General features: G+C 42.2%; 1 protein-coding gene across 1 annotated transcript; it reads right to left on the bottom strand.

The window, feature by feature from the left end:
• Positions 1–1,662: 1,662 nt before the first annotated feature.
• Positions 1,663–9,732, bottom strand: si:ch211-262h13.5 (uncharacterized protein LOC571127 homolog). The gene is made up of 7 exons (XM_053431466.1): positions 9,478–9,732; positions 7,772–7,882; positions 7,265–7,352; positions 6,034–6,200; positions 5,432–5,539; positions 4,752–4,838; positions 1,663–2,776 (listed from the first exon to the last, which is right to left on the bottom strand). The coding sequence occupies exons 1-7, from the start codon at positions 9,700–9,702 to the stop codon at positions 2,273–2,275; spliced, it is 1,290 nt and encodes a 429-aa protein (XP_053287441.1). The 5' UTR covers positions 9,703–9,732; the 3' UTR covers positions 1,663–2,272.
• Positions 9,733–22,175: the final 12,443 nt, after the last annotated feature.

Here is a 22,175-nt window from a genome sequence, read left to right on the forward strand (position 1 = left end):
ATGACTCCATTGTCTCTGGGTTTTAAAGAAACACTCCTCGAGCTGAGAGTCTGACTCCAATTAAAACTGCTGCCGCTGCCTTCACGGCCCGTGGGACATCTGGACACTCTGACACTTCAACACCGATGGAAGTAAAGGGAGGTTTAAGTGTGACGTTTTAATAGGGCGGGGAAAGGTAAGGGGGGGGGGGGGGGGGGGGTGGAAGGTTGTATTAATGATTCGTGATCGTGACTCGTTGAGCAACACGTGGTGAATAAGGTGGATTCATTCAGAGGAATTTATACAGAGACGTGTCAGTTTCCATCCAGGGCCTCTCACGCCCCCTGTCGCCCGCGGCGGGTCTGTGCTGCTGCCTTGACAAGTGGAGCAAAACTTTATTTATAACACAACATTTAACATTTAATTCTACGCGACAGCTCAATGTAATAATAATAGTAAATTATATACCTTCCAGTAGGAAGCTCAATGTGCTGTTGGAACCACAACACTATGTACAAAGGTTATACACAGATAAAAACAACACAAATATATTATTTGGAATTAGATATGATTACCTCACTTTTATTTAATTGTTGTTATCCGTCACCATTATAAACATCTAAGTTGGTATTTGACTTTAAAATGCCAACTTCACACCTGTCTGTAGTGAAAGACGTATATTATCTGCACATTCTCTGTATTTTACTTTTATTCTTTATTTATTGTCCTATTTTCATTCTAATTTTGCCTTCCTGATGCAGCCAGTGAATTTCTCCAGCGTGGGATCTGTAATGTTGACTGTTACTATTTTCCTGGGCCCCAGTGGCCCCTGAATAAGAAGGTTGACCTTGGAAGTTGACATTTTTTACCAACGCACCCAGAAACCTTCCAGAATACGATGGATCAGTGGATCTGAGCAGAATATTAATGAAAAGCATCTTCCAGTTTGTTAGAGGACGGATATTTCAGCCCTTTTTCATTCATCTTTGTAACCATCTGTCCTAGAACGTGAATTCTGCTGTTTGCATCTTCCTTTAAATCAACACAAACTGCTGCATATTGGTCAGTTTACTCCGTCTCCTCCATGTTTCCTCCTCTGATGTGTTTCTCTGTGTCGCTGCTGCTGGTTCCCTGCAGATCCTCCACAGTGTGACACAGAGACACATGAGAGACGGCTCCTTCTCACATCCTCCTCCCTCTCCCTCTCCTCTTGCTAATTGCTCCGGTTGCTTTGCTGACCAAAGCTCACTTTGAGTCACTTTGAGTTTTTAAAGCTTCAGATGTTTGCACTTGTTTTTCACTTCAGTGCAGTTTGGCTCCGACTCAGCTCGGGAGAAGAGTCCTGTAATAAACCCAGACTTTCACCGAACTTCTTTGTGAAGCTGTCTCCAGTCAAGAGCTGAATATCTCTTTCTCTGTAATGACTGTGGAGGGTGAAATGTAATACTTACCTCAGTGTAATGGCCACAACTATCAAAATAAGACTCACTTTGTACAATGACAGAATTTCCCTTGAAATCTGACACTTGACAATAAAATATTTGTAGAAATCAGATCCTCGTTCTCTCTTTTTGAGGATTTGGGGGATTTGTTCCAACTTTTATTCTGATTTCTGGACTTTTTAGTTCCAGAAAATGATTTATAAAAATGTCTTACCTTGAAAAAAATGTTCACAGACAAAAATGAAGAGAGTTTCTTGGAGTTCTATCCAAGTAAAATACTATGTGTTTATTTATGCTTCTGTTCTTTGTTTCCTTCGTAGAGAACAATTCTACACAATCCATAGATACTCAATTTGAAAATATATAAACTACACAAAAGTAGGAAGCCATCTCATTTGTGAGTTATATTATAGTTTATGCACTAAAATAGCTGCTGATTAATTTTCTTTCACTCAGCTAATTGATAAAGCGACTAAGCAAAATATAATTGTTATACATTGAGCTCTAAAATCTTTTCCTTTATTTCTTTATTCCACCAAAATAGATCCTGTAAGTATCAGACTATCAGCTTAAGTATTGAAGTTCTTTAAAACAATGATTTACTCAAATTGTTCAACTATTTGAAGCCACGTTCTTATACAGGTGTTTTAACTCGTGGCTGCTTTGTCTGCTTTGTACCATTTGCAGCAGAGAGGTCATTTCAGGGCCACGGGAAAAACAAGGAGCTAGCATTCGTCTCATTAGCACAAATTATTACAAGCCTGCAGTGACGGGGAGCGCAGCAGTTTATTGCTGCACTGTCTCCGAGGATGAATTAAAGATGAACAAATGGTTTCCCTGAGCAGCGCCGGTTAAACTGTGGTGTATCGAGCGGGACCGGGACAGGAGCGGAAAGGAGAGCGGCCGCTGGGGAAATCAGACAGGAAGACGGGGCTGTGCGTGGTGGACGTCTCCATCAAGGCCTGGCGTCTCCGGCGCTCACGCCTCTGGTAGTGGAAGTCAAAGGGCGGCCGCAGCGCCAGGGGGCCGCCGACCTCTTCAGAGGAGGAGGCGAACGACTCAGGAGCTGGTGCTGGCTGCCGCTGCTGGTTGACCAACTCTTCAGCCGACTCGCTGGAGGAGGAGGAGGAGGAGGAGGTGAGCGGGTTAGCCGCCACCGAGGGGTCAAAGGGCTCGGGCTCAACGGGTGCGGGGTCAAACGGCGCTGGTTGAACAGCAGGGTGCGATGTCGGGTCAGAGGGAACAGCCTGTGGATCAGTTGCTGGTTCATCAATCGGAGGAGGGAAGGTTGGGCTCTCAGGGTCCGGAGGGAGGTCGTGGGTCTGAGGCTGCAGCGGCCTGAGGACGTCTACGTTCTGCACACAAACACACAAGATAACACAAAGAGGACATTTAACACTCACTCCACAAGTTGGAAAGAGTAGGACAGAGTATCAGCGCCACTTAACAAGAAATAACAATGTATATTTTTAGAATAAAGTCGTAATTTTATGGGACAACGTATTTTTTTCAGGTTATGTGTCACGTTAGAGAGAGAAAATCAAAAGATACATATGATGAGGAATGAGGAGAATATAGATTTCACAAATAAGGAACTAGTTATTTTTTGGGGGTTATCAGAACCATAAGTATCAGCATCTGGAAAATATTGTGCAAAAAATCCTGTATTCCAAAGAAGGAGCCAGAGAACTTGGGGGTAAATTGTCTTCTTTGGGAAAATGTACTTCTCATTAAGATTTTATTCTTGTAATATTCCAACTTGTTTTTCATTTAAAATGCTTAATTCTAGATATATCAAATAAATATATGAAATTTTTTTAACACTTCTCATTGATCTTCGACTTTAATCACATAATATAACTTTTTTCTGGCTAAATTATATTGTTCTCGTTAAATTATAACTTTTTTCTCATCAAATTTCCACTCTATAGTCTATAGACTGCCTTCTCAATCATTACTTTACTTTTGTTATATTACAAAATTATTCCTGAAAGCTCTTGAGTCTTTTCTCAATATGTCCTGAACTCTCCGTCGTACAGAAGCGTTTCACTCGTGCAGTTTTAAATCAGACGCCTCGAGTCTAGAAACAAGTGAGAAGATGACATAATTACAGCACAAGAGTCGTACAATTTAAACACACACACGAGCACAACACAAACTCTGAGACACATGGAAGATGTGACAGAATAATTATACGACTGGAAGCTTCCATTCAGACGCACAACATTCATCACAAGTAGGTCACACAGCGGCTTATTATCAACTTACAGCCCCACAGCGCGGCTCCACTTCACTGTCGACTCTACACCGTGTGACTCACGGCTTTTATTTCAGATGAATGTTCAATTATTTCTCTCCTTCTCGCTCAGACGCTGTTTTCTTTAATTAGCCCTGAGAGGCAAATCTCTGCTGCTGTTCTCCAGTGTGCAAGTTGAAAATCACTCCAGACGTGGTCGACAGCTAAAGTATTATTTACTCTTCTCGTTTGTCATGTTTTATATTTTCGGACGTGCTGATTGTGTGTCTTGTTGTCACTTTGTGATTCGATTAAAGCAACACTAAGCAATTTGTATACCTTGAATTAGTAGCTTAAAAAATGACTTGATTGATTTGACTGAGAGTCACAGCTTCAACTGTCAGAATCAGGTTCAGCGAGTTGAAGAGTTAAACTGAACTTTAGATCAGTTAAAAATACTAAAAATCTCCAATATTCAGCAGGAATCTTTTTAAATATGAAGAATTCTGAACAGAGTTTGGTGGATATGATACAGCAGCAGCTCTTTTGGGTCAGGAAGCAGAGGATCATGGGTAATATCCAGCGTTCAGTCAGAGCTCCACTCAACACATTGAGAGGAGCCCAACAGAGATTAATCACATGTGTGACTACAGGGGGCGCTGTTGCTCTGTAAAAGTTACTTAGCGTTGCTTTAAGAACAGCAGCCAGTAGAGCGGCACCCAATGACCCACACTCATAAATATCACTCCCATGAATATGTCAGATTTTTTTAAACATCTAGAACTTTGAATTATTGAATGGGAAATCGTGACAATGTGAAAACAACTAATGTTTATTTAAAAATATTCCTGGACACGCCCCTTTTTCAGTATTCACTCATTAAATACAAATTCAATGGGATCTTTCTTGATCCATCAACAAAGCTCAGGAGTTTTGGGCTTAATCCTGTTGACAAACAAACCAACGAACAAGTAAACAAACAAACAGAAAGCGACAAAAACATAACCTACATGAGTGGGGGTAACGACTGCAGCCATTTTGGTTCAAGTGGCTCAGAGAGAAGAAGGTGAACGTTTCCTAACTGTGTCTCTTACCTGCAGTTTGAACATCTCACAGGACACCTGAACTTCAGGATGGACGCTCATGTCACCTCGAACAGATCCGGCACAGAAACCTGCCGTCTGGGAGAAGAACATTTCATTCTTTAATTTCTTTTATATGATAAAGAAAAAAGGAGCAGAATGAAAAGAGCAGAGTGGGGGAAAGAGGTTTACAAATTAAAAAGGAGGAGTGGATGTGTCAGCAGTCGTTGATGAAAGAATCCATTACTGCAGCTCTTAGATTTAAAAGTAGAAATGAATCTGTCACGTCGTCAAGTAGCCGCTGCAGCGACGGTAAACAAGACGCCGGCGGATCGATGTTCATTTGTGATTCTAGAACAACATTAATTAAAGTCATAACAGTGTCAACCTGCTGACATGGCAATCTATTATTTTAAAGTAATGGTCCACCTACAATGATGTTTTATGATATCTCTGATTTCAGACTTTGTGCCTTGTTGCCTTTCTGTCATGTTCGTCTTTATGGATTTGAAATCAAAACATTCCTTTGGCCTAAAATGTATGTTTATATATATATTTATCTTAATTTAGCCTTTTACTTTAATTACATGCAACTGTTTTTTGTACTTTTTGTTTCATAAACATCTGAAGCTTATAAACAAACAACAACCTGGTTTATTTGTCTGATTTTTTAACTACATGTGGACTCGTACCTGTGTGTCAGAGACGAGTGAGCGTCCCCGGCAGCTGCCTCTCTCCGTCACCCCCTCTGGACACTCTTGGACGGTGTACTCCACAAAACTGGCTTTCTCCGGCACCACCTGAAATATATAAATAACAAGATGAGGAAAGTGTCAATTGCTCAAATGAGCACAAAGATCACATTTTCAGTCAGATACGCAGGCGACGAGGCTTCAGTTTTCAGTAATGTCTATCAGTTTGAATTTAGAGCATTAAATAATTTACTTAAACTGGACAATCAGATGCAAACAGGAGCAATACAGGGATTCTTTCAGGTCCCTAGTGAGCGCTTCAGTTTCTCCTCTGCCCGGCCAGACAGTCACGTCTGCGTCAGTAATCCTCTGCAACCTCTTGCATCATTATGGTTTTTTTGTGGAGCAGTAAAAGCTTCTCATCTGGTGCACGGCAGCTCGGGGGTGCAGTCCAGCGTCTGCTCATTTACACCCAGAGATTAATCTCCAGTGTTATTTTCCAATAAACACATTGTTGTGTGAATGATGGAATCAGCCCTGGGAGCTTTCATTCCCTAATCAAAGTTCACAGCTGTGTGTCCTGTGTGGTGTTTTTGTTTCACCTGTGCCGAAGCTCTGGTGATCGTCTTCAGCCCGAGTCCTGCCCCCAGCGTGGAGCGCCTCCTGTAGGACGCCAGGGTGACCTGCGCTGTGGACACGGCCTGGGGGTTGTCCACGGGCAGCAGCAGGGGACAGGTGGGACAGACCTGCTGCAGCGTCTCTGGGGGATCTGCAGGGAACAGGCAGGCTCGTGAGAAATGAACAATTACACTGAAAACACTATGAAGACAATATTGTGTGCATATTATATTCAGTATAGATTTCACAAATAAGGAAATAGTTAATATTGTGGGGTTATTAGAACCATAAGTATCAGGAATTGTCTCTTCCAAAAAAAGAACTTGAGTGAGGAAGTATGTAGAATATCTTAATTTTAGATATATTCAAAAACATTCTCATTGAATTACAACTTTATTCATGTAATATTATTTTGTAGCTAAATTGTTCTCATAAAATGTCAACTTTTTTATCATAATATCATGATGATTATGTTTGCCTTCTCAATTATGACTTCATTTTTGTAATATTATAAAATTATACTAGAAATCTTTTGAATCTCTTTAATATGGTTCCCAAGACTCCAGATTATATTTGGGCAGAAATACATGGGCATCAAAGCTTCTGGTGTTTGAGCTTCAATTATTAATTTACTAATTTAGGTGTTGAGGGCCTTCAGGTGATCAAATGATAATAAATAATATGTAAAGGTCAACGGGCATTGTCATGATCAACGTTTTAATTTGTTGAAGTAGAAAACAAAGAACTATAATAATTACCTACGGATCATCATTACAACTTAATGTTAGAAATTAAATTGTCTGTTCCATGGAAACATTTTGCTTTGCCTTCCTTCTTCCCTTCTCTTTTCCTTCTAGAGTCAGAGCAGGTGATTAACCAGCAAGTTGGTGCTTTTATGTCCTCGGGCAAAAACACTGAACCAGAAACTTCTGATGGTTCTGCCGACAGCGTGTGACTGAATGTGACTTGTAGTGTGAAGAGCTTTCTGTGGTCATGTAGACTAAAAATATATATAAATACATCCGTTCTATAAATATTTGTCCTGTTCTTATGACTCCGGGTTCTGTTGAGGAATTCAAACCAGACTCTGCAGTTGCAAGATCCACAGCCACATGTAGATTCAAATACAATATGTTACATTTAGAACATTGACAACAGGGATCTTCTTGGTGTTTAAACTCTTTTGTAGAGAAGTGTTGAGTGTGTGGATGTCACCTGGCACCAGGGTGCAGTCGTAGCTGTACAGGTAGGAGAAGCCCTCTGGTGTGTGCAGGATGGTCGTGTTGCAGTTTCCAGAGATTTGCTGCAAATAAGAAAAACTGTGTTTGTCACAATCGACAATTATCACTATCGTTAACAGAGGTGATACACAACTAATGACTTGACTGTGATGTGTGTTTGTTCTTGTATTTGTTGTTTGGAAATGAAGACGATTGTGGAAAAGACTCTGATTTTAGGTGTCAAGTTAAAATGAAGTTTTAAGTGGGAAACTATTGCAAAAATAAGAGTTAAACTATTATATATTCTGATTGTTGTAGTATTTGCTTGTATGAAATATTCAAGGCACTTGAAAATGTTACTTTCTCTAACTGCATTTTTGCAGTGTAGGGAATCCATTATGGCAGTGAGGGTCGTACAAGTGTAGTACAAAGTACAAATGTATGTTTGTCTGTGTGTGTGTGTGTGTGCGTGTGTGTTTCTGTGTGTATGTGTGTGTCCCACCGTCTCCATGAAGGGCCTGACGTCACAGCGTTTCCATGGTTTGGGGCTGCCGATGTGACACTTGGTCTCGAGGACGTCCAGGTCCAGGTAGTACACGTTGCCTGCCGGGCCCTGACGTGCACAGAGCAAACACACAACAACACACAGAGACGAGGATCAAACCAGGTTCTGCAGTCAGACTCTTTCCAGCAGCGAGAAAAAAACATCCATCACAAAATATAGGAATCGCACAAAAGCTCATGATTTTGTTTAGTTGCAGCTTCGGGAAACCATTGATGAGGTTCTCTGTGCTGGAACATTTTGGAAGTTGTGTTCTTATCCGTGTCTGTTTGTTTGTTTGTCACACGTTTGACATTTTTTGTAATCTGTCAAAGAATACATCATTGATCTCGATGAAATTAATGCAGAGTGATATTCTACTTTCTTTGTTTTTCTGCAGGATGACACAAAAAGCTGCAGAACACATTTCCAGGGAACTTGGCATAAAGCGAGGACGAGGCTCATGAAAGAGCCCATTCATTGTTTTGCGTGGATCTGGAGAGAGAGGAGCAGATCCAGGAATGTTTTTATTACTTTCTTTAACAATGGGAAATGAGGCGTTTATGGGTTTTAGTTTTTTATTTACATTTCAAGGGAATAATTCCTGGACCTTGATAAAAAACAATCAGGCATATTTAGGGTACTAATAGATCTAGATCTAGAGAATTGAAATGTGGTTTCATCCGGGGTATACGCGTATTTACAGCAGCTGTATTGTGACAAATGAGACTACAGACGTGTAACTAACACCAACGTGTGGCTGAGACAATGTGAATTCACTCGTGCGTGAACACTTTAATAGTTTAAGAACCCTGTCCACATAAACATGACATATTTGGTGTGAAATTGAAGGGGACTCGAGCCTCGGAGACGGTTTGCGCTCGACTGAGTGCCGCTCCAGTTCAATATTGATTCGGGCTGCAGCACTGAAAACAAATGTCAACACTTTGAGCAGGTGTAACGGGGCCTTTTCAGGTCATGAAGCCCGAGCTGAGCCTCTTAAAACTCCATCTATCCCACAGTCGGGCCACAACAGCCTTCAGCGGCTGACAGCATGGAGTTCATAAAGCCCTGTTGTGTGAGGTTTGTCCCGGCGGTGCTGGACTGGAATGACCTGGACTTTATTAACCGGCGCCTCGGTAAAAGGCCTTTTTTCATGAGGCGTGAAAGAGGACCGGCTTTCTCATTTCACGACAGAACATTATGTATGTCGATTTCTACGACATATTTATTGGAAAGTGACACTCGCAGCAAAATGCAGACGGCAAATATTCATTGTTTTAAAAGTCTTTGGTTGTTTTGCACTGATGCAGGTTTTGTTCATGTCACTGATAAGTCCTTGACAAGCAGAGTTTAATTCTATCCTCATTTCCCTCCTGAGAGATGGAGTCCACTCATTGTGACGATGTCATGAGGAGGATTCCCTGATTAGAAAATGCAACTGTGCACAGTCACAGCCAACCAAACATGAATCTTATCAAATGGAGTCCCACTGACATGCAGATTGGCCACGGCTGGTGACTCTGTGCTCTCAATGATGTTTGGGTTGTTCAGGGGCAAAACAACCTTTACACACCACAGCCTTTGTGAATCCTGCACAAATCACCCCACTGACACAATAGAACAACCCCCCCTCCCCGAGGCTGAGCACTTCTGTTTGCACTAACCTGAGCCTGCAAGTGCACGTTTGCAATGCGGTTGAGGGCAAACTTGTAGCCGTCGCCGCGGTCCTCGTTGATGTAGGTGAGAGCCAGACGAGACAGCTTCTCCACCACCTTGTCATTACAGGGCACGGGGGCGAGCTCGGCCGGGACCAGCGGGGAACCCTCGGCGTGCACGGCCGACAGGAGGGAGGCCAGCAGCAGGAACACGGAGGGGGACTCGGTGGCCATGGTGGCTGAGGTGCAGACAGGAACTAAAAGACAGAGCTGTGTTTAGAGTCAACTTTGTTCTCCTCTTGTTTGCCTTCAGTGACTTTTGGAATCAAAACAGGACGGAGATGTTGGAATGAAGCCAAGGACCAAGTTGACCTGATGTTTGTGAATGAATGTGAAAGAAACTCCCTCACCACTTTATAACACATTCAAATGACTTTATATATATATATACACCTACATATATATATATATATACATATACTGTACTTATGTCATGTATTGTGGTGGTGATGTCAGTGCCTCGCCACTAGGGGTCACTGTGACTCTGGTGTGCTGTAGTGAAGCTGCAGAACTGGGGTTAATGATCCACTGATTAATTTAACTCACTACCGAACTAAACCTGCTGTTTTCGTAGGAACAGGAAACTGTGATATCTAGTTTTATATGAAGACTATAATGAGACAACAGTTCATTATTTCAACAGATTCAATTTTGAAGTTGTTAAAATGTGTTTCTTGTTATGAAAAATGTATAATAATAATTTATTTATACGGCACTGATCTAAACGAGTTCAAAAAGTGCTTAACAAAATATATGAGATTAAAAGGACAAAACCAAAAGCAGAAAAATAATATATAGGAGCATTTTAAAATAAATAAATTTAAAAAAAAATGTTTCAAGCGATGATTTTAAACCAGGGAAAGTCTTATCTCCTCAGGCAAAATGGCAAAAGTCTGTTCACCCTTCGTTCCCAGTCTTGACTCAACCAGATTGTTGCTCAGCTTTACCTCTTAAACAGTAAACATCTCTGAATCTGTGCTCTTAGTTTGAGCCTTGTTATTGACCCGTGAAGACTGCATGAGTTGTTCAAAGAGGAGAAACCAACATGAAGACCAGAGAGCTGTCGACAGTAACAAGCCATCTCGCTGTTCTCCTGAGAGAGAAGAGGGAAAAATCGATCCGGCAATCTGAAATGTGCCGAAAGAGAAAGAAGCTCCTGAAGTCCAGAGCATCAGCCACCGAGGAGGTCGGCCAAGGTCAACAACAACAACAACAGCAGCTGGTGACAGAGTGACGTCACCACCAGTGTCCACAGGGGGCAGAAGTCCAGTCAACACACCACGAGGTACAACTTCCTCCACTACAGGAAGAGTCTGAAGCTTGTGATGGGATTTGAAGAAGTTCAGAGATGAGACGCTCACGTTTTCCTGGACTGAAGATCTGAAGTGACCAAAGAGAGGATCTCCGCTCATGATCCAGAACAAACCAGCCGATCTGTGGAGCAGGAGCTGGTGACAGGGCCGCGTTTCAGGAATGATCTCACTCATCTTCAGGGATGATATCACACATGATGATATCACAAATGATGATTTCACACATGATGATATCACACATGATGTCAGCAGCTGGATTGATTCAGAAACTCCACAGAAACGCTTTGTTTATCAGTTTAAAGAGAAATGCAACAAAAATCAATCAGGAGCAACTTCCATCATGAAGCAACACAACAAGGGACTCGATCAGAGTGTGAGTCACAATTACATGGACGCCAATAATCTGAATGAGACACTGTCATGTAAGATTCATTTTCTGATTACCTCAACCAGAATAAGCTCATATACTTTGAATAAGTCATAATTAAATCAAATCATGTAAATTATCAACATATACATGTCCAAAATCACATCATAACGTCCTATTTTATATAAAGGAGTTTTTAATACCAACCGCGTGTAAACAAGCTGAAAGTTAGAAATCTTCAGTGAACCAACACAAACACACAAACACACAAACGCACAAAGAGATTAGACTGTTGTTCTTCCTTCAGAGCAGTAGCAGGGTAACCAGGTTTGACTTTGTGTTAAAGAAGGGGTTCACACTTGTGGAGGAGTCAGACTGGTTGTTCTGTTCACGACAGGAGGGATTACTGTCTGTGACTGCACACACACACACACACACACATACACTCACTCACACACACACACACACACACACACACACACGTTTTACCTCTGAGTGATTAAAGCTCGATGCAAATTTCAGATTTTGCACAGATTTGTTTTAATGTGAAACACGAATCATTCCATAATCTAAAATAATCAGATTTCCGTGAACACTGTGGAACCAACGTGTGATTTACATCAATGCTCAAACGTTCCAGTGGAGAGTTGATGAGACGACTAATACCGTCGCCATCTGTCTGTTAAATCTGGAGGGAGCGAGACTTAAAGACCGAAGTGGAAAAGCAGCAGTTCTCCCGGTTCCGTCTAACACCAGCCTCTCTTTAGATCGCTTACTAATATGTTGTATCCTATTTGTTTAATCCAGAGAAATAACAGCTCTTCTGTTGCACAGGGGATTATGTGTCAGACCAGTTGTTGGCTGGGGGCATTAAATTCAGCTTCTCCACTTGCAACTGCGACATATAATCCCTTTTAAAACAGTGAGTTGTCCTTTATATACTTTGGATTTTTTTGTGGATTAAACAAAAGGAATAAGAAGTAATTATTATTATAATCTATTATTTACTAATTATCTGGTATTTAAGGTTGAAGGGCAGCTGGTCGATACAATACAATACAATTCGATATATACCAATACTCTTTTTCAAATTAACCAGTGCCAACTTGATGATTCATATTTACATCATATAATATTGACAATTTGGTGGACTCAAATTTTACATTCTAATTTATTGGGTAAAAGATATTTCTGTTACTGAACATTCAACCTCATATTCATTTGCTGTAAACATTATACAAAAAATTCAGTTTATTGTGCCACTTGAATGAATAACTCACAGCTGGGATGATGAGCTTTAAATACAATCTGAGTATTTATGCAGGAAAAAGGTGTAAACACATAAAAAATAGGGAACCATAACCGGGAAAAAATAGAAAACAATGTTATTCCCTTTTGCGCAAAAGGTGGAAATACTTCGACACCCAGAATGCACTGGTCCCTTCAAGGCATTTTGCCATTGGATGCTTGACCTGAGTTTGGGGTATAATTACAAATGCTGCAGAGCCGAGGTGCCTGTACCGCTCAGGTGTGAAGAGAAACTCAACATCTGTTTTCTGTGGAGCGTAGCTTCCTCCAGCAGGGATATCAATGGAAATGCTTTGGCTTCACTTTCAGGGAGTTGTCATCCATCTTTATTTACAGTCTATATTCTCACCTTAAGCTCTACAACAACAAAAAAGCACATTTCCCTGATTTAAATGCAAGTCTGTGGTGTTTCTGCTAAGCTACTTTGGTGCGGTTAAAATATTTAACATCAAATTGAAGAGTAGCGGATTCTTTCTGCAAGTGTGTGTCCGGGGAAAGTGGTTTAATCCATTTCAAATACTCAGAGAAGCAGGTTCAGCTCCGAGCAGATGCTGGAGGATGCAGAGACACAGAGAGAGAGAGAGAGAGAGAGAGAGAGAGAGAGAGAGAGAGAGAGAGAGAGAGAGAGAGAGAGAGAGAGAAAGAGAGAGAGACTCACTCAGCAGAACAAATTCTTCTAATATCAGAAGAAGAAAGAAAAAAGAGCTGCCTCAATGTTGTGTACGTGTGTTTGTGTGTTCACACAAGACAATGTGCACTGGTGTTTGTTGTGTGCACATTTGACCGTGCATGCATGCGTCAGTGTTACCGGCAGCCAGTTGTGTTGCAGCAGAAAACAGAAAGGAGTCTGTTGGGGAGAGATAAGAGCGGCGAGGCTGCTCCAAGGACTCGCTCCACCAGCACATCGCCAGACCCAAGTTAGACAAACCTCGTTTGATGTGAGCAGAGTAATCTCCTCTTCCGCTCGCTGCACAGAGAGAGACGCAACCACAATGTAGTGATGATGCCCGGGCACAGATAGGACGAGGCTGCTGCTGCTGCTGCTGGGGCTCCTTCTGCTCTCTGTGAACAGCCATGATGGGCCTGAGGTATGAGAGGGGAGGATGAGGAGAGGATGAGGAGAGGAGAGGAGAAGAGAGTTGAATAGCTAGTTAGAGATGGGAAAAGAGGAGGGCAAGGAGAGGAGGAGTTGAAAAGTGCAAAGGAAATAAGAGGAGGACAAAAACAGGACAGAACAAGAGAAGAGGTGAAACACTAAGCAGTGTGACACCGTGCCGATCTTCATGATTCACCTTTTCACCCACAGACTGTTATTAAAGACGGATGAATGCGTCTCCTCTTCCTCCCACGATGAAGAACTGGAGCAGAAACGTCCCAGATACAAACTCTGCCATCTTGCACATTAATCCCATTCACACAAACAGAGAGAGAGAACAAGCAAACTCCACAGAGAAAGATCCGTGCTCATCCCTGCACGACCGCAGAAACATTTAACAAATCTTTTAATTGGCATTGGTAAATGATCAATTAAAACCAATTATGTGTTACACCTCCTTGAATGCTCCTGCACAATGAATTAGCAATAAATCAATATGTAGATTGAACCTTTATTAGGATAAGTGATATTGCAATAACTACCTCCGCCAAGGAGCACATGATTCCATCTTTGTTTGTTTGTTTGTTTGCAGGATTACCGGGACTTTTAGATGTTGTTGGTTCGGATCCAGATCAGGGGCCATTTTAGTCGTTGTTGTTTCTAACACCAAAAGAAGACGAGACGAGAGAAGAAGAAGTTTCAACTGGAACCTGTTTTGAAATGTCCCCCCCCCCCCCCCCCCCCCCAGTCACTCGTCCTCCTCTGACACCGTCTCTTTCAGGGAAGTTAATTAGTGTTGTTTTCCGTGGAGAATTTCCTCCTTGTTGTCGTCTGTTTTCTTGTTTTGTTCCTCAGGCCTTCCACTTCGCCAACAACACTTTTCTCGGGGAAATCCTGGCAGGAAATCTCCTCCTGTGTCTCCTCTCCTGTCGGCAGGAGACACAAAGAATCGCTCTCTGTACCGAGCCGCACATTCAGGACATCTCTCCTCTTCCTCTTGCCGATCACATCCTACCTGAGATTTGTGTGTCACAGTCCACAGCGTTTACATTTTGTGTGTTATCATCACTCTGTCCATCGCCCACTGATACGTGCGGGTGTATAGAATCAAATTGCAGGATGGCAGCCAGCTTTTTTTATCTTTAGAAAATCCTCCTCTTTATCTCCATCACACATTCACGTCCACACTTTCTGTCCTTTTTGCTTTTTACCTCTCGATCTCTCTGTTCATTGTTTCTGTGCTTTGTGTTTTGTCTTTCACTCGATGGGATTTCTTTTTCATCTCATTGGTCTCAGTCTGCACCGAGCAGAGGAGATGTTAAGAAGGTGGAGGGATGATTCTCTCATTTAATTGCTTTCGAACTTTTTCTTTCTCCCCGGTTTTCTTCACTTTTGTGGCCAAAACATGGACACTGATGCTGAACCCATTATATCTCACTGTAACTGGTCAGACTGGTGCTTATTCCCTTTCCCGAATCCCATCTTCCTCAGAGAAAGTCCACAGATTTAGACTCTTAATTTCCTCGTCATGCAGCTGCAGGGAGTAAATGAGATGTGGACGCTTCACTGCTGCAACATCAGAAGTAACACGAGGACTTGTTCTTGTTATCAAATCCTCGTTTCGCTGTTGGTTTTCTCTTCGGCTTCCTCCCACAGTCCAAAGACATGCAGATTGGGGTTGGGTCAATATGAGACTCTGTATGTTGACCCTGTGATGAGCAGGGACAGGCTCCAGCCCCCTGACCCAGAAGAGGAATGGGATAATGGACAGATAGATGGATGTTAATGTTCCCACTCCACGAGAGAAGAAAAATATCATCATCATCATTTATCTATCTAATAACCCTGCCCCGTCTATCTCTAAGGAAATGATGTCTTGTTGAGATGAACAGATTCTTCATGAATTCATTTGGAGGTATACTTGAATGTAGTCAGGTCTATCTATCTATCTATCTATCTATCTATCTATCTATCTATCTATCTATCTATCTAACTATCTATCTATATATCTATCTATCTATCTATCTATCTATCTATCTATCTATCTATCTATCTATCTATCTATATATCTTTCTATCTATCTATCTATCTATCCATCTATCCATCCATATATCCATCTATCCATCCATCTATCTATCTATCTATCCATCCATCCATCTCTCCCTCTCTCTCTATCTCCATCTCTATCTATCTATCTATCTATCTATCTATCTATCTATCTATCTATCTATCTATCTATCTATCTATCTAACTATCTATCCATCCATCCATCCATCTCTCTCTCTCTCTCTCTCTCTCTCTCTCTCTCTCTATCTCCATCTCTATCTCTATCTATCTATCTATCTATCTATCTATCTATCTATCTATCTATCTATCTATCTATCTATCTATCTATCTCTAGACATAATGAGAATAAATCATTGGAATAAGAGCAGAGAAAATACAAGAATAAATGAATAAAGCAGTGGAACATTCGAGTAGATAAACAATAAGGATAACTTAGAGTAAATGAGAGTCTGGACTGAACTATTACTTATTCAAACACAAATATATTGTTCACCCATGACACTGAGATGAGGAGAGGCCGATCAGCAGGGCCGGAGCAGAGAGGGCTGATAACTCCTGTGGACCCCCTGTCACCACGGATTCATTTTAAACATACATGTTGATGATTCAGTTTCCTGTGAGAGTCGGTGAGACGAGGAGATCCAAACTTCACTGATCCAAACACATCACAGACGAGCTGCCGAGCCACCGAGCCACCAGCGCCGCCATGAGCACAGAGAGCGTCGGTTCGAGTCCCAGAGAGAAACATACAGGGAACTCGTCAGGATGTGTCACAGGAACCCAGAGCCGGGATGATGACGCACAGTGTGAGAGAGAGGCTCAATCACTGAATGTGATTGAAGTAGCATGTGTGCTCCTCCAAACTGGCTCTGGTGATGCTTTCCCCCACTTCCCCACTCGGCCTCCTCCTCTGCCAGCTGGGACACGTGTCCCGACCAGTCACCTGCTTCCCACCGGCACCTGGACACCAGCACCAGCCTGCTGAGGGAACAATCATGATTTGGCAGTAATGTCGCTGCTGTTTGGAAAATGTGATCAGGTCGGTTTGGTATTTATACACCAGGCGAGTGTGTGTGTGTGTGTGTGTGTGTGTCTGTGTGTGTGTGTGTGTCCAAGCTGCATGTGCTCAGATGTATCTGGGTTCAGTGTTGAGCTGTTTGAGCATCAAATACATTTCGTTTATATCAGCCGTCATTTCCCTCACTAGTTCAGCATTATGTGTAACTAGACTACAACTACACTACTAGTCAACCTTCACCACAGCTAAGTCCAACTAGTTCATACACATATATAAGTTTACTCAGTGGTCCACTAGTGTGTCAAAAAGTTGACTAGCTGGGAAACTTTTGGTGACGAGTGCTGCATCCAGGATTACTAGGACGGCCTGTGTATGAACTAGTAACACAAAGTAATTGCGGACAAATTAAGTTTGTTGTGTTGCAGCAGAAAAGACGACGGTAAATAAATCTGGCAAATTCATTAATAAGAAATAAGGAATTGTAAAAATAGAAACAATGCAGAAATAATATGTGCAAACAGAAAAGTGTGAGCTAGACTAGTGTGTTTGTGTGTGTGTATGTGTGTGTGTTTGTGTGTGTGTGGGTGATCAAGTCTCCAACTAGTGCTGACAAAACCCAGGTAAAGGAAAATGAAGCCAGATATCGAGGATAGATTTAATAACTCCAGATATATCAGTCTGACAGTATGTGGCTCGTATTTCTCAAGAAGTGTTGATCTGTCGGCCTCAGCCTCTGTGAGGGCGACAGGTGAGAAGCTCTTTGTGCAGCAGCTTCAGGATTCTGTGGATTGGACCGAGGCTAGTCTTCGCTCAACACGGCTTAATTACTGCAGGTCCCTTTTTCAGTTTTCATAGAGAAAAGCTCAGCACAGGCCAAACAAACAGCCCATTCCAGACAGGCACTGCACCAACATATTAAATGATAAAGACGGCTTTTTCATGGTGCTTTTTGCAGTATTAAAGCCAAGTGTGCACGTACACTCCTCTGTGTGGGTTTGTGTGTGTGTGTGTCTGGTTGAGAGAGAGAGAGAGAGAGATGGAGAGGGGTGAGGGAGAAGTCAGTGAGTCAATGCATGACCTTGTCTAACCGACTGGGTATGAAACTCATGACAAGTAAAACTTTTTCCAGCCCTAAAGCCTATTTATACCCGTACAGGCCTCTTTGATGTCTGCACTTAAAAGCACCACTAACTCACCCTGGAGGAAGAGCCTGGCACACAGAGGATGCTCGGGACGTCTCAGCCTCTGAGTGTGTGTGTGTGTGTGGGTGTGTGAGAATAGGTGCATGCACGTGTGTGTGTGTGTGTGTGAATGTTAGAACTCATCTTCCATGTTCAGCTTCATGATGACAAATCCTTTTTTTAGACTTTCATATTTCTAGACTTTACACGTCTCTTCTCTTTCATGTCCATGTGCAACAACATCTGTGCTGAAGACTTTGTTTTGAGCTGAAATGTTTCACTTTGACTTTTAGGTCTAAACCTGCACGAGAAGTAGTCGAGTGGTCGTTCCTGTGTCTTCTCCTTCGACGAGCCACTGAGCTGCCAAACTTCTCCGCCTCACACGGAGCCGACCTGGAAGCTCCTTGGCCTCTCGCCATTTCAATTATCTCTCTCTTTCACTTTCTCCACATTAATCTTTCAATCTTTTCCGCCATTCACCTATAGTCTCGGCCCGGTCTTTGAAAAAATCACACACCATTTTCTTACCTCTCTTTAAAGTCGATCAAATATTGAATCTTTTTTCATTCCGACCGCGTGGGTTGAAGCAGCCGAGCTGTGCATCGTAATGTTCTCTGACATTTTCCTTTTTCAAAAATATTGCTCTTCTTTATCTCTAATTGAAACGACGCCGCGGTAATTCAACCTTTAGCAGGTGTCGTGACGGCTTCTACATCCGCCGCCTCGCCTGCTTCCTGTTGTGATTCAGGTTTGACTGATCAGTCTGAGGTATTCTGAAAGTTAGATTCGATTTTAGAGGAGGCGAAGTTCAACCACCTGCATGCATTAAGAGGAATTTACACTTTGGGTTAATTAAGGTAGGAGCAGTGCAGAGGAGGAACGCTAACTCTATTTATCAACAGGTTGTTTTCATGTGGCAAATAAAAGAAGCACAGCAGCAAGATGCAAATTGATGAGGATTACAATCTTAAGATATGTCAGTCAAAGTATTTTACATCATAGTTCATGCTCACGCTCTGATGGTGTCTGGTTCGGAGCATTTTGGGGTTCGGTGTTGCCGAAGGACTGTACAACATATGGGAAGAATTAGGAATCAAACCATCAACCTTCCAATTCGTGGACTTTCCACTCTACCTCATCGGCCCGAGTATTATTGGAAATGATTTGGGTTCCATAGAGAAATCCTTTCCAAACATCTTGGAGAAAAATGGATTTGACTTTTTATTTTGGTCCATGTCCCATCTGCTAACATGGAGGAGACAGGGTTTAGGACCTAAGCTGTAGCTGCCCCTAGAGGCGACTCAGAGGATTTGGATTCAGTTGTGGAGAGGTGTCACGTCGTCCATCTTTATATTGAGTCCATGAACCAAACCTTATTGCATAAAAGGATTATTTTCCAACATTTAAAGTGTTAAATCCATGGCGTCTCTTCTAATTTAGGAAACTCTAAGAGAGACCAGGGCTCAATGATGAATCTGATGGTTTAGGCTGGAGGACATGTTGTTTCCTTCAATTCAGCCGGATCGCTCCCGGTTTGATGTTTGACTGAAGACGGCCGGTCGGGGGTAAAAATAAAAATTCAGGTCCCGGCACCACTCCCACACAGTCTGTCTCTTTGTCTCACTACGGCTGTCTGCTTGGCTGCCTCTGACCAACTATCTGCCTGATTGCTCTCTCTCTCTCTCTCTCTCTCTCTCTCTCTCTCTCTCTCTCTCTCTCTCTCTCTCTCTCTCTCTCTCTCTCTCTCTCTCTCTCTCTCCACCCATCAGATCAGTGCTGCTCACAGCCAGGGAGAGAGGAGGTGTGAAAAGCTCATGCAGAGAGAGCAACCCCAGGAAATACCAGCCAGAGAAGATCTGAAACACAAAGAGGGGGTCTGTGTGTGTCTGTGTGTGTGCATGTGTGTGTGCGTGTGCGTGTGTGTGTGTGTGATGTGTGTTACACGTCATGCCCGTCTCTTTTTCCACTTGTCTGATTTCCTTCAGTTGACGGATAAGACGCTCGGCCCGACAGCGTTATGGTTTTAATACCTGGCACGAATATGAAAACTCTGTTGTTCTGGTTGAAATGGAATTCCTTTCTAGATATATATATATATATATTTATACACACACCCACACACACACATGCAGCAGAGTGCACAAGCTCCCACACATACGCACAAATTCTCAGAATATAGGACACATTTACATTTAAGTGTAACAGCTGCATACAGCAGTTCAGGCCTAAACATGAAATCCGTTTTAAGACGTGTGTGTGAACCTTTCACGATGCTCCCGAGGAGGCTGGGGGGGGGGGGGGGGGGGGGGGCACGAGGAACACGAGCATTTAAATCAGTTCAACACTTTAATCATAGATGTTTCAACACTTAAAAGCTGCAGGAGAGGAAATGGGGAAATGGAGAGCTGTGCCCTCTGCCACTGATATTAAGCATTAATGGATAAGAAAAACAGAGTGTACACACACACACACACACACACACACACACAAGCTCCTGAGAGGAAGAGTTCTCCAGCTTTATCAACCCTGAAATGGGAAGTGGTTTGTGGTATTAAAAACGAATACATGACTGTGGCGAGCGAGTGGAGTCCGTGAGGAGGAGCAGGAGAGAGAGGGAGAGATGATCTGTGGGGTAAACAAGTTCCCAGTACTTCTTACCCACCCTCCCATGATGCATTACTCTGCTCAGGAAATGATGCCAAACGTGGAGTGGTCGACTCACAGCTTCACTTTCTACTTGTTTGTCAGGACATGTCACCCACGTATTAGCACCTGTGGTCCTGAAGAGATTTAAACACGGGAGGAGGTTCAGGTTGTGGAAGTTAATTGGATTTTACCCTTTTAAGAATTCCATTTTAATAATTTTCATCATGGGAGAAATGCCCAGACAAAGCATTCTGGATAATAAAGTGATAACAGCTTTGTGATATGGTCACTGGTTTTAATTATTGTGAGAAAAAAAGCTGCGTCTATTATCGTTACCTTGCACCTCAATCAGAGGAAAGTTACTTGTTATGCAGGAGCAGCAAATTTACATTTGGGGTTTTCTAAGGACTCAGAGCAGTAATATCACAGTGAGTGGAAATCAGAACAGTAAATATAGTGCAGTGTATGAAACACAGTGATTACAGACACAATTCCAAAAATACAACAAAATCAATGAATCTCATTTGAAGTTGATTTAAAGATGAGATGCTGATTAGAGCAGCAAAAAGAAAAGCTCCAGTGTTGCTTATTCAAATGATCCATGTTTAGCCCAAAATATGAAAATATTAAAAATCTTCAACGTGTTTCCAAAACTTGATTTAAGCTTCAAAGCAGCAGCAGGACTTCTTTCCTTCAAGATACACAGGCTTGTTCCTTTAGAATAAAAAATGGTGTTTCCAATGCACTTGTTCACTAAAAATGTTTATTAATGAAAAATCTGCAATTTAAGATTCTTATTTGTACTTTGGATCCATGAAAAAAAATCAAGAGCACATGAACAACATAAAACCAAATCAGAGACAGACTAGAAAGACACATAGATCCTCTTACTAACACATTTACATTAACTGGATCCAGATTTGTAGGTGGATCTGCACTACATTGATAACAACTCCCCTTAATATATAACTGACCCATGAATTTTCTCAGAGAAAATTATGAAAATGTTGAAAAATACCGTCGTCTCACAACCTTAAAGAAACCAATTCCCAGATTCCCAACAAAAATGTAATAGATTCTTACTTTTCTTCCACAACATATCACAGAAATGTATTGAGTAGCGTTTGGATAATTCAACATCTTTACTGGAGGTAATAAAATTAATTTTCTCAGGATTCTCTTATGGCTTTCGCTCCATCTATTAGATATAAACACATGAATCTACCTCTTGACTCTGAATCTGAATACAGACAGAATATCTCCTGGGGAAAATGAAATATGACGTTAACTCTTCCCCCCCCACACTTTTACCTCAGGCATCAACAAACACGAACCCAGTCCTGCTCTTTTCACCCGCCTGTTGCCTGCACAGCACAAACACACAAACCTGTCCCACACGTTTAGAGTGAAAACCTCTGAAAACACCTGAGAGTCCCGAACACTTCCAACCAGATGTTTATTTGAAGAGCAAAATGGCCGCCGCGGGGTTGGAGCATCAAAGTGGGATCGCAGGTGACAAGACAATCGGGTCGCGTGTGGTTCAGAGCATCGTAATGAGCTGCGGCCATTATGCTCCCTGCATGTTTAATACGTGTGAATAATGCTGCTGAGCTGAGCCGGCACCTCCCTCTGTGGGTCCCTGTGCAGCCAA

This window comes from Pleuronectes platessa, chromosome 9 (assembly GCF_947347685.1).
Source record: "Pleuronectes platessa chromosome 9, fPlePla1.1, whole genome shotgun sequence".
Classification (NCBI taxonomy): domain Eukaryota; kingdom Metazoa; phylum Chordata; class Actinopteri; order Pleuronectiformes; family Pleuronectidae; genus Pleuronectes; species Pleuronectes platessa.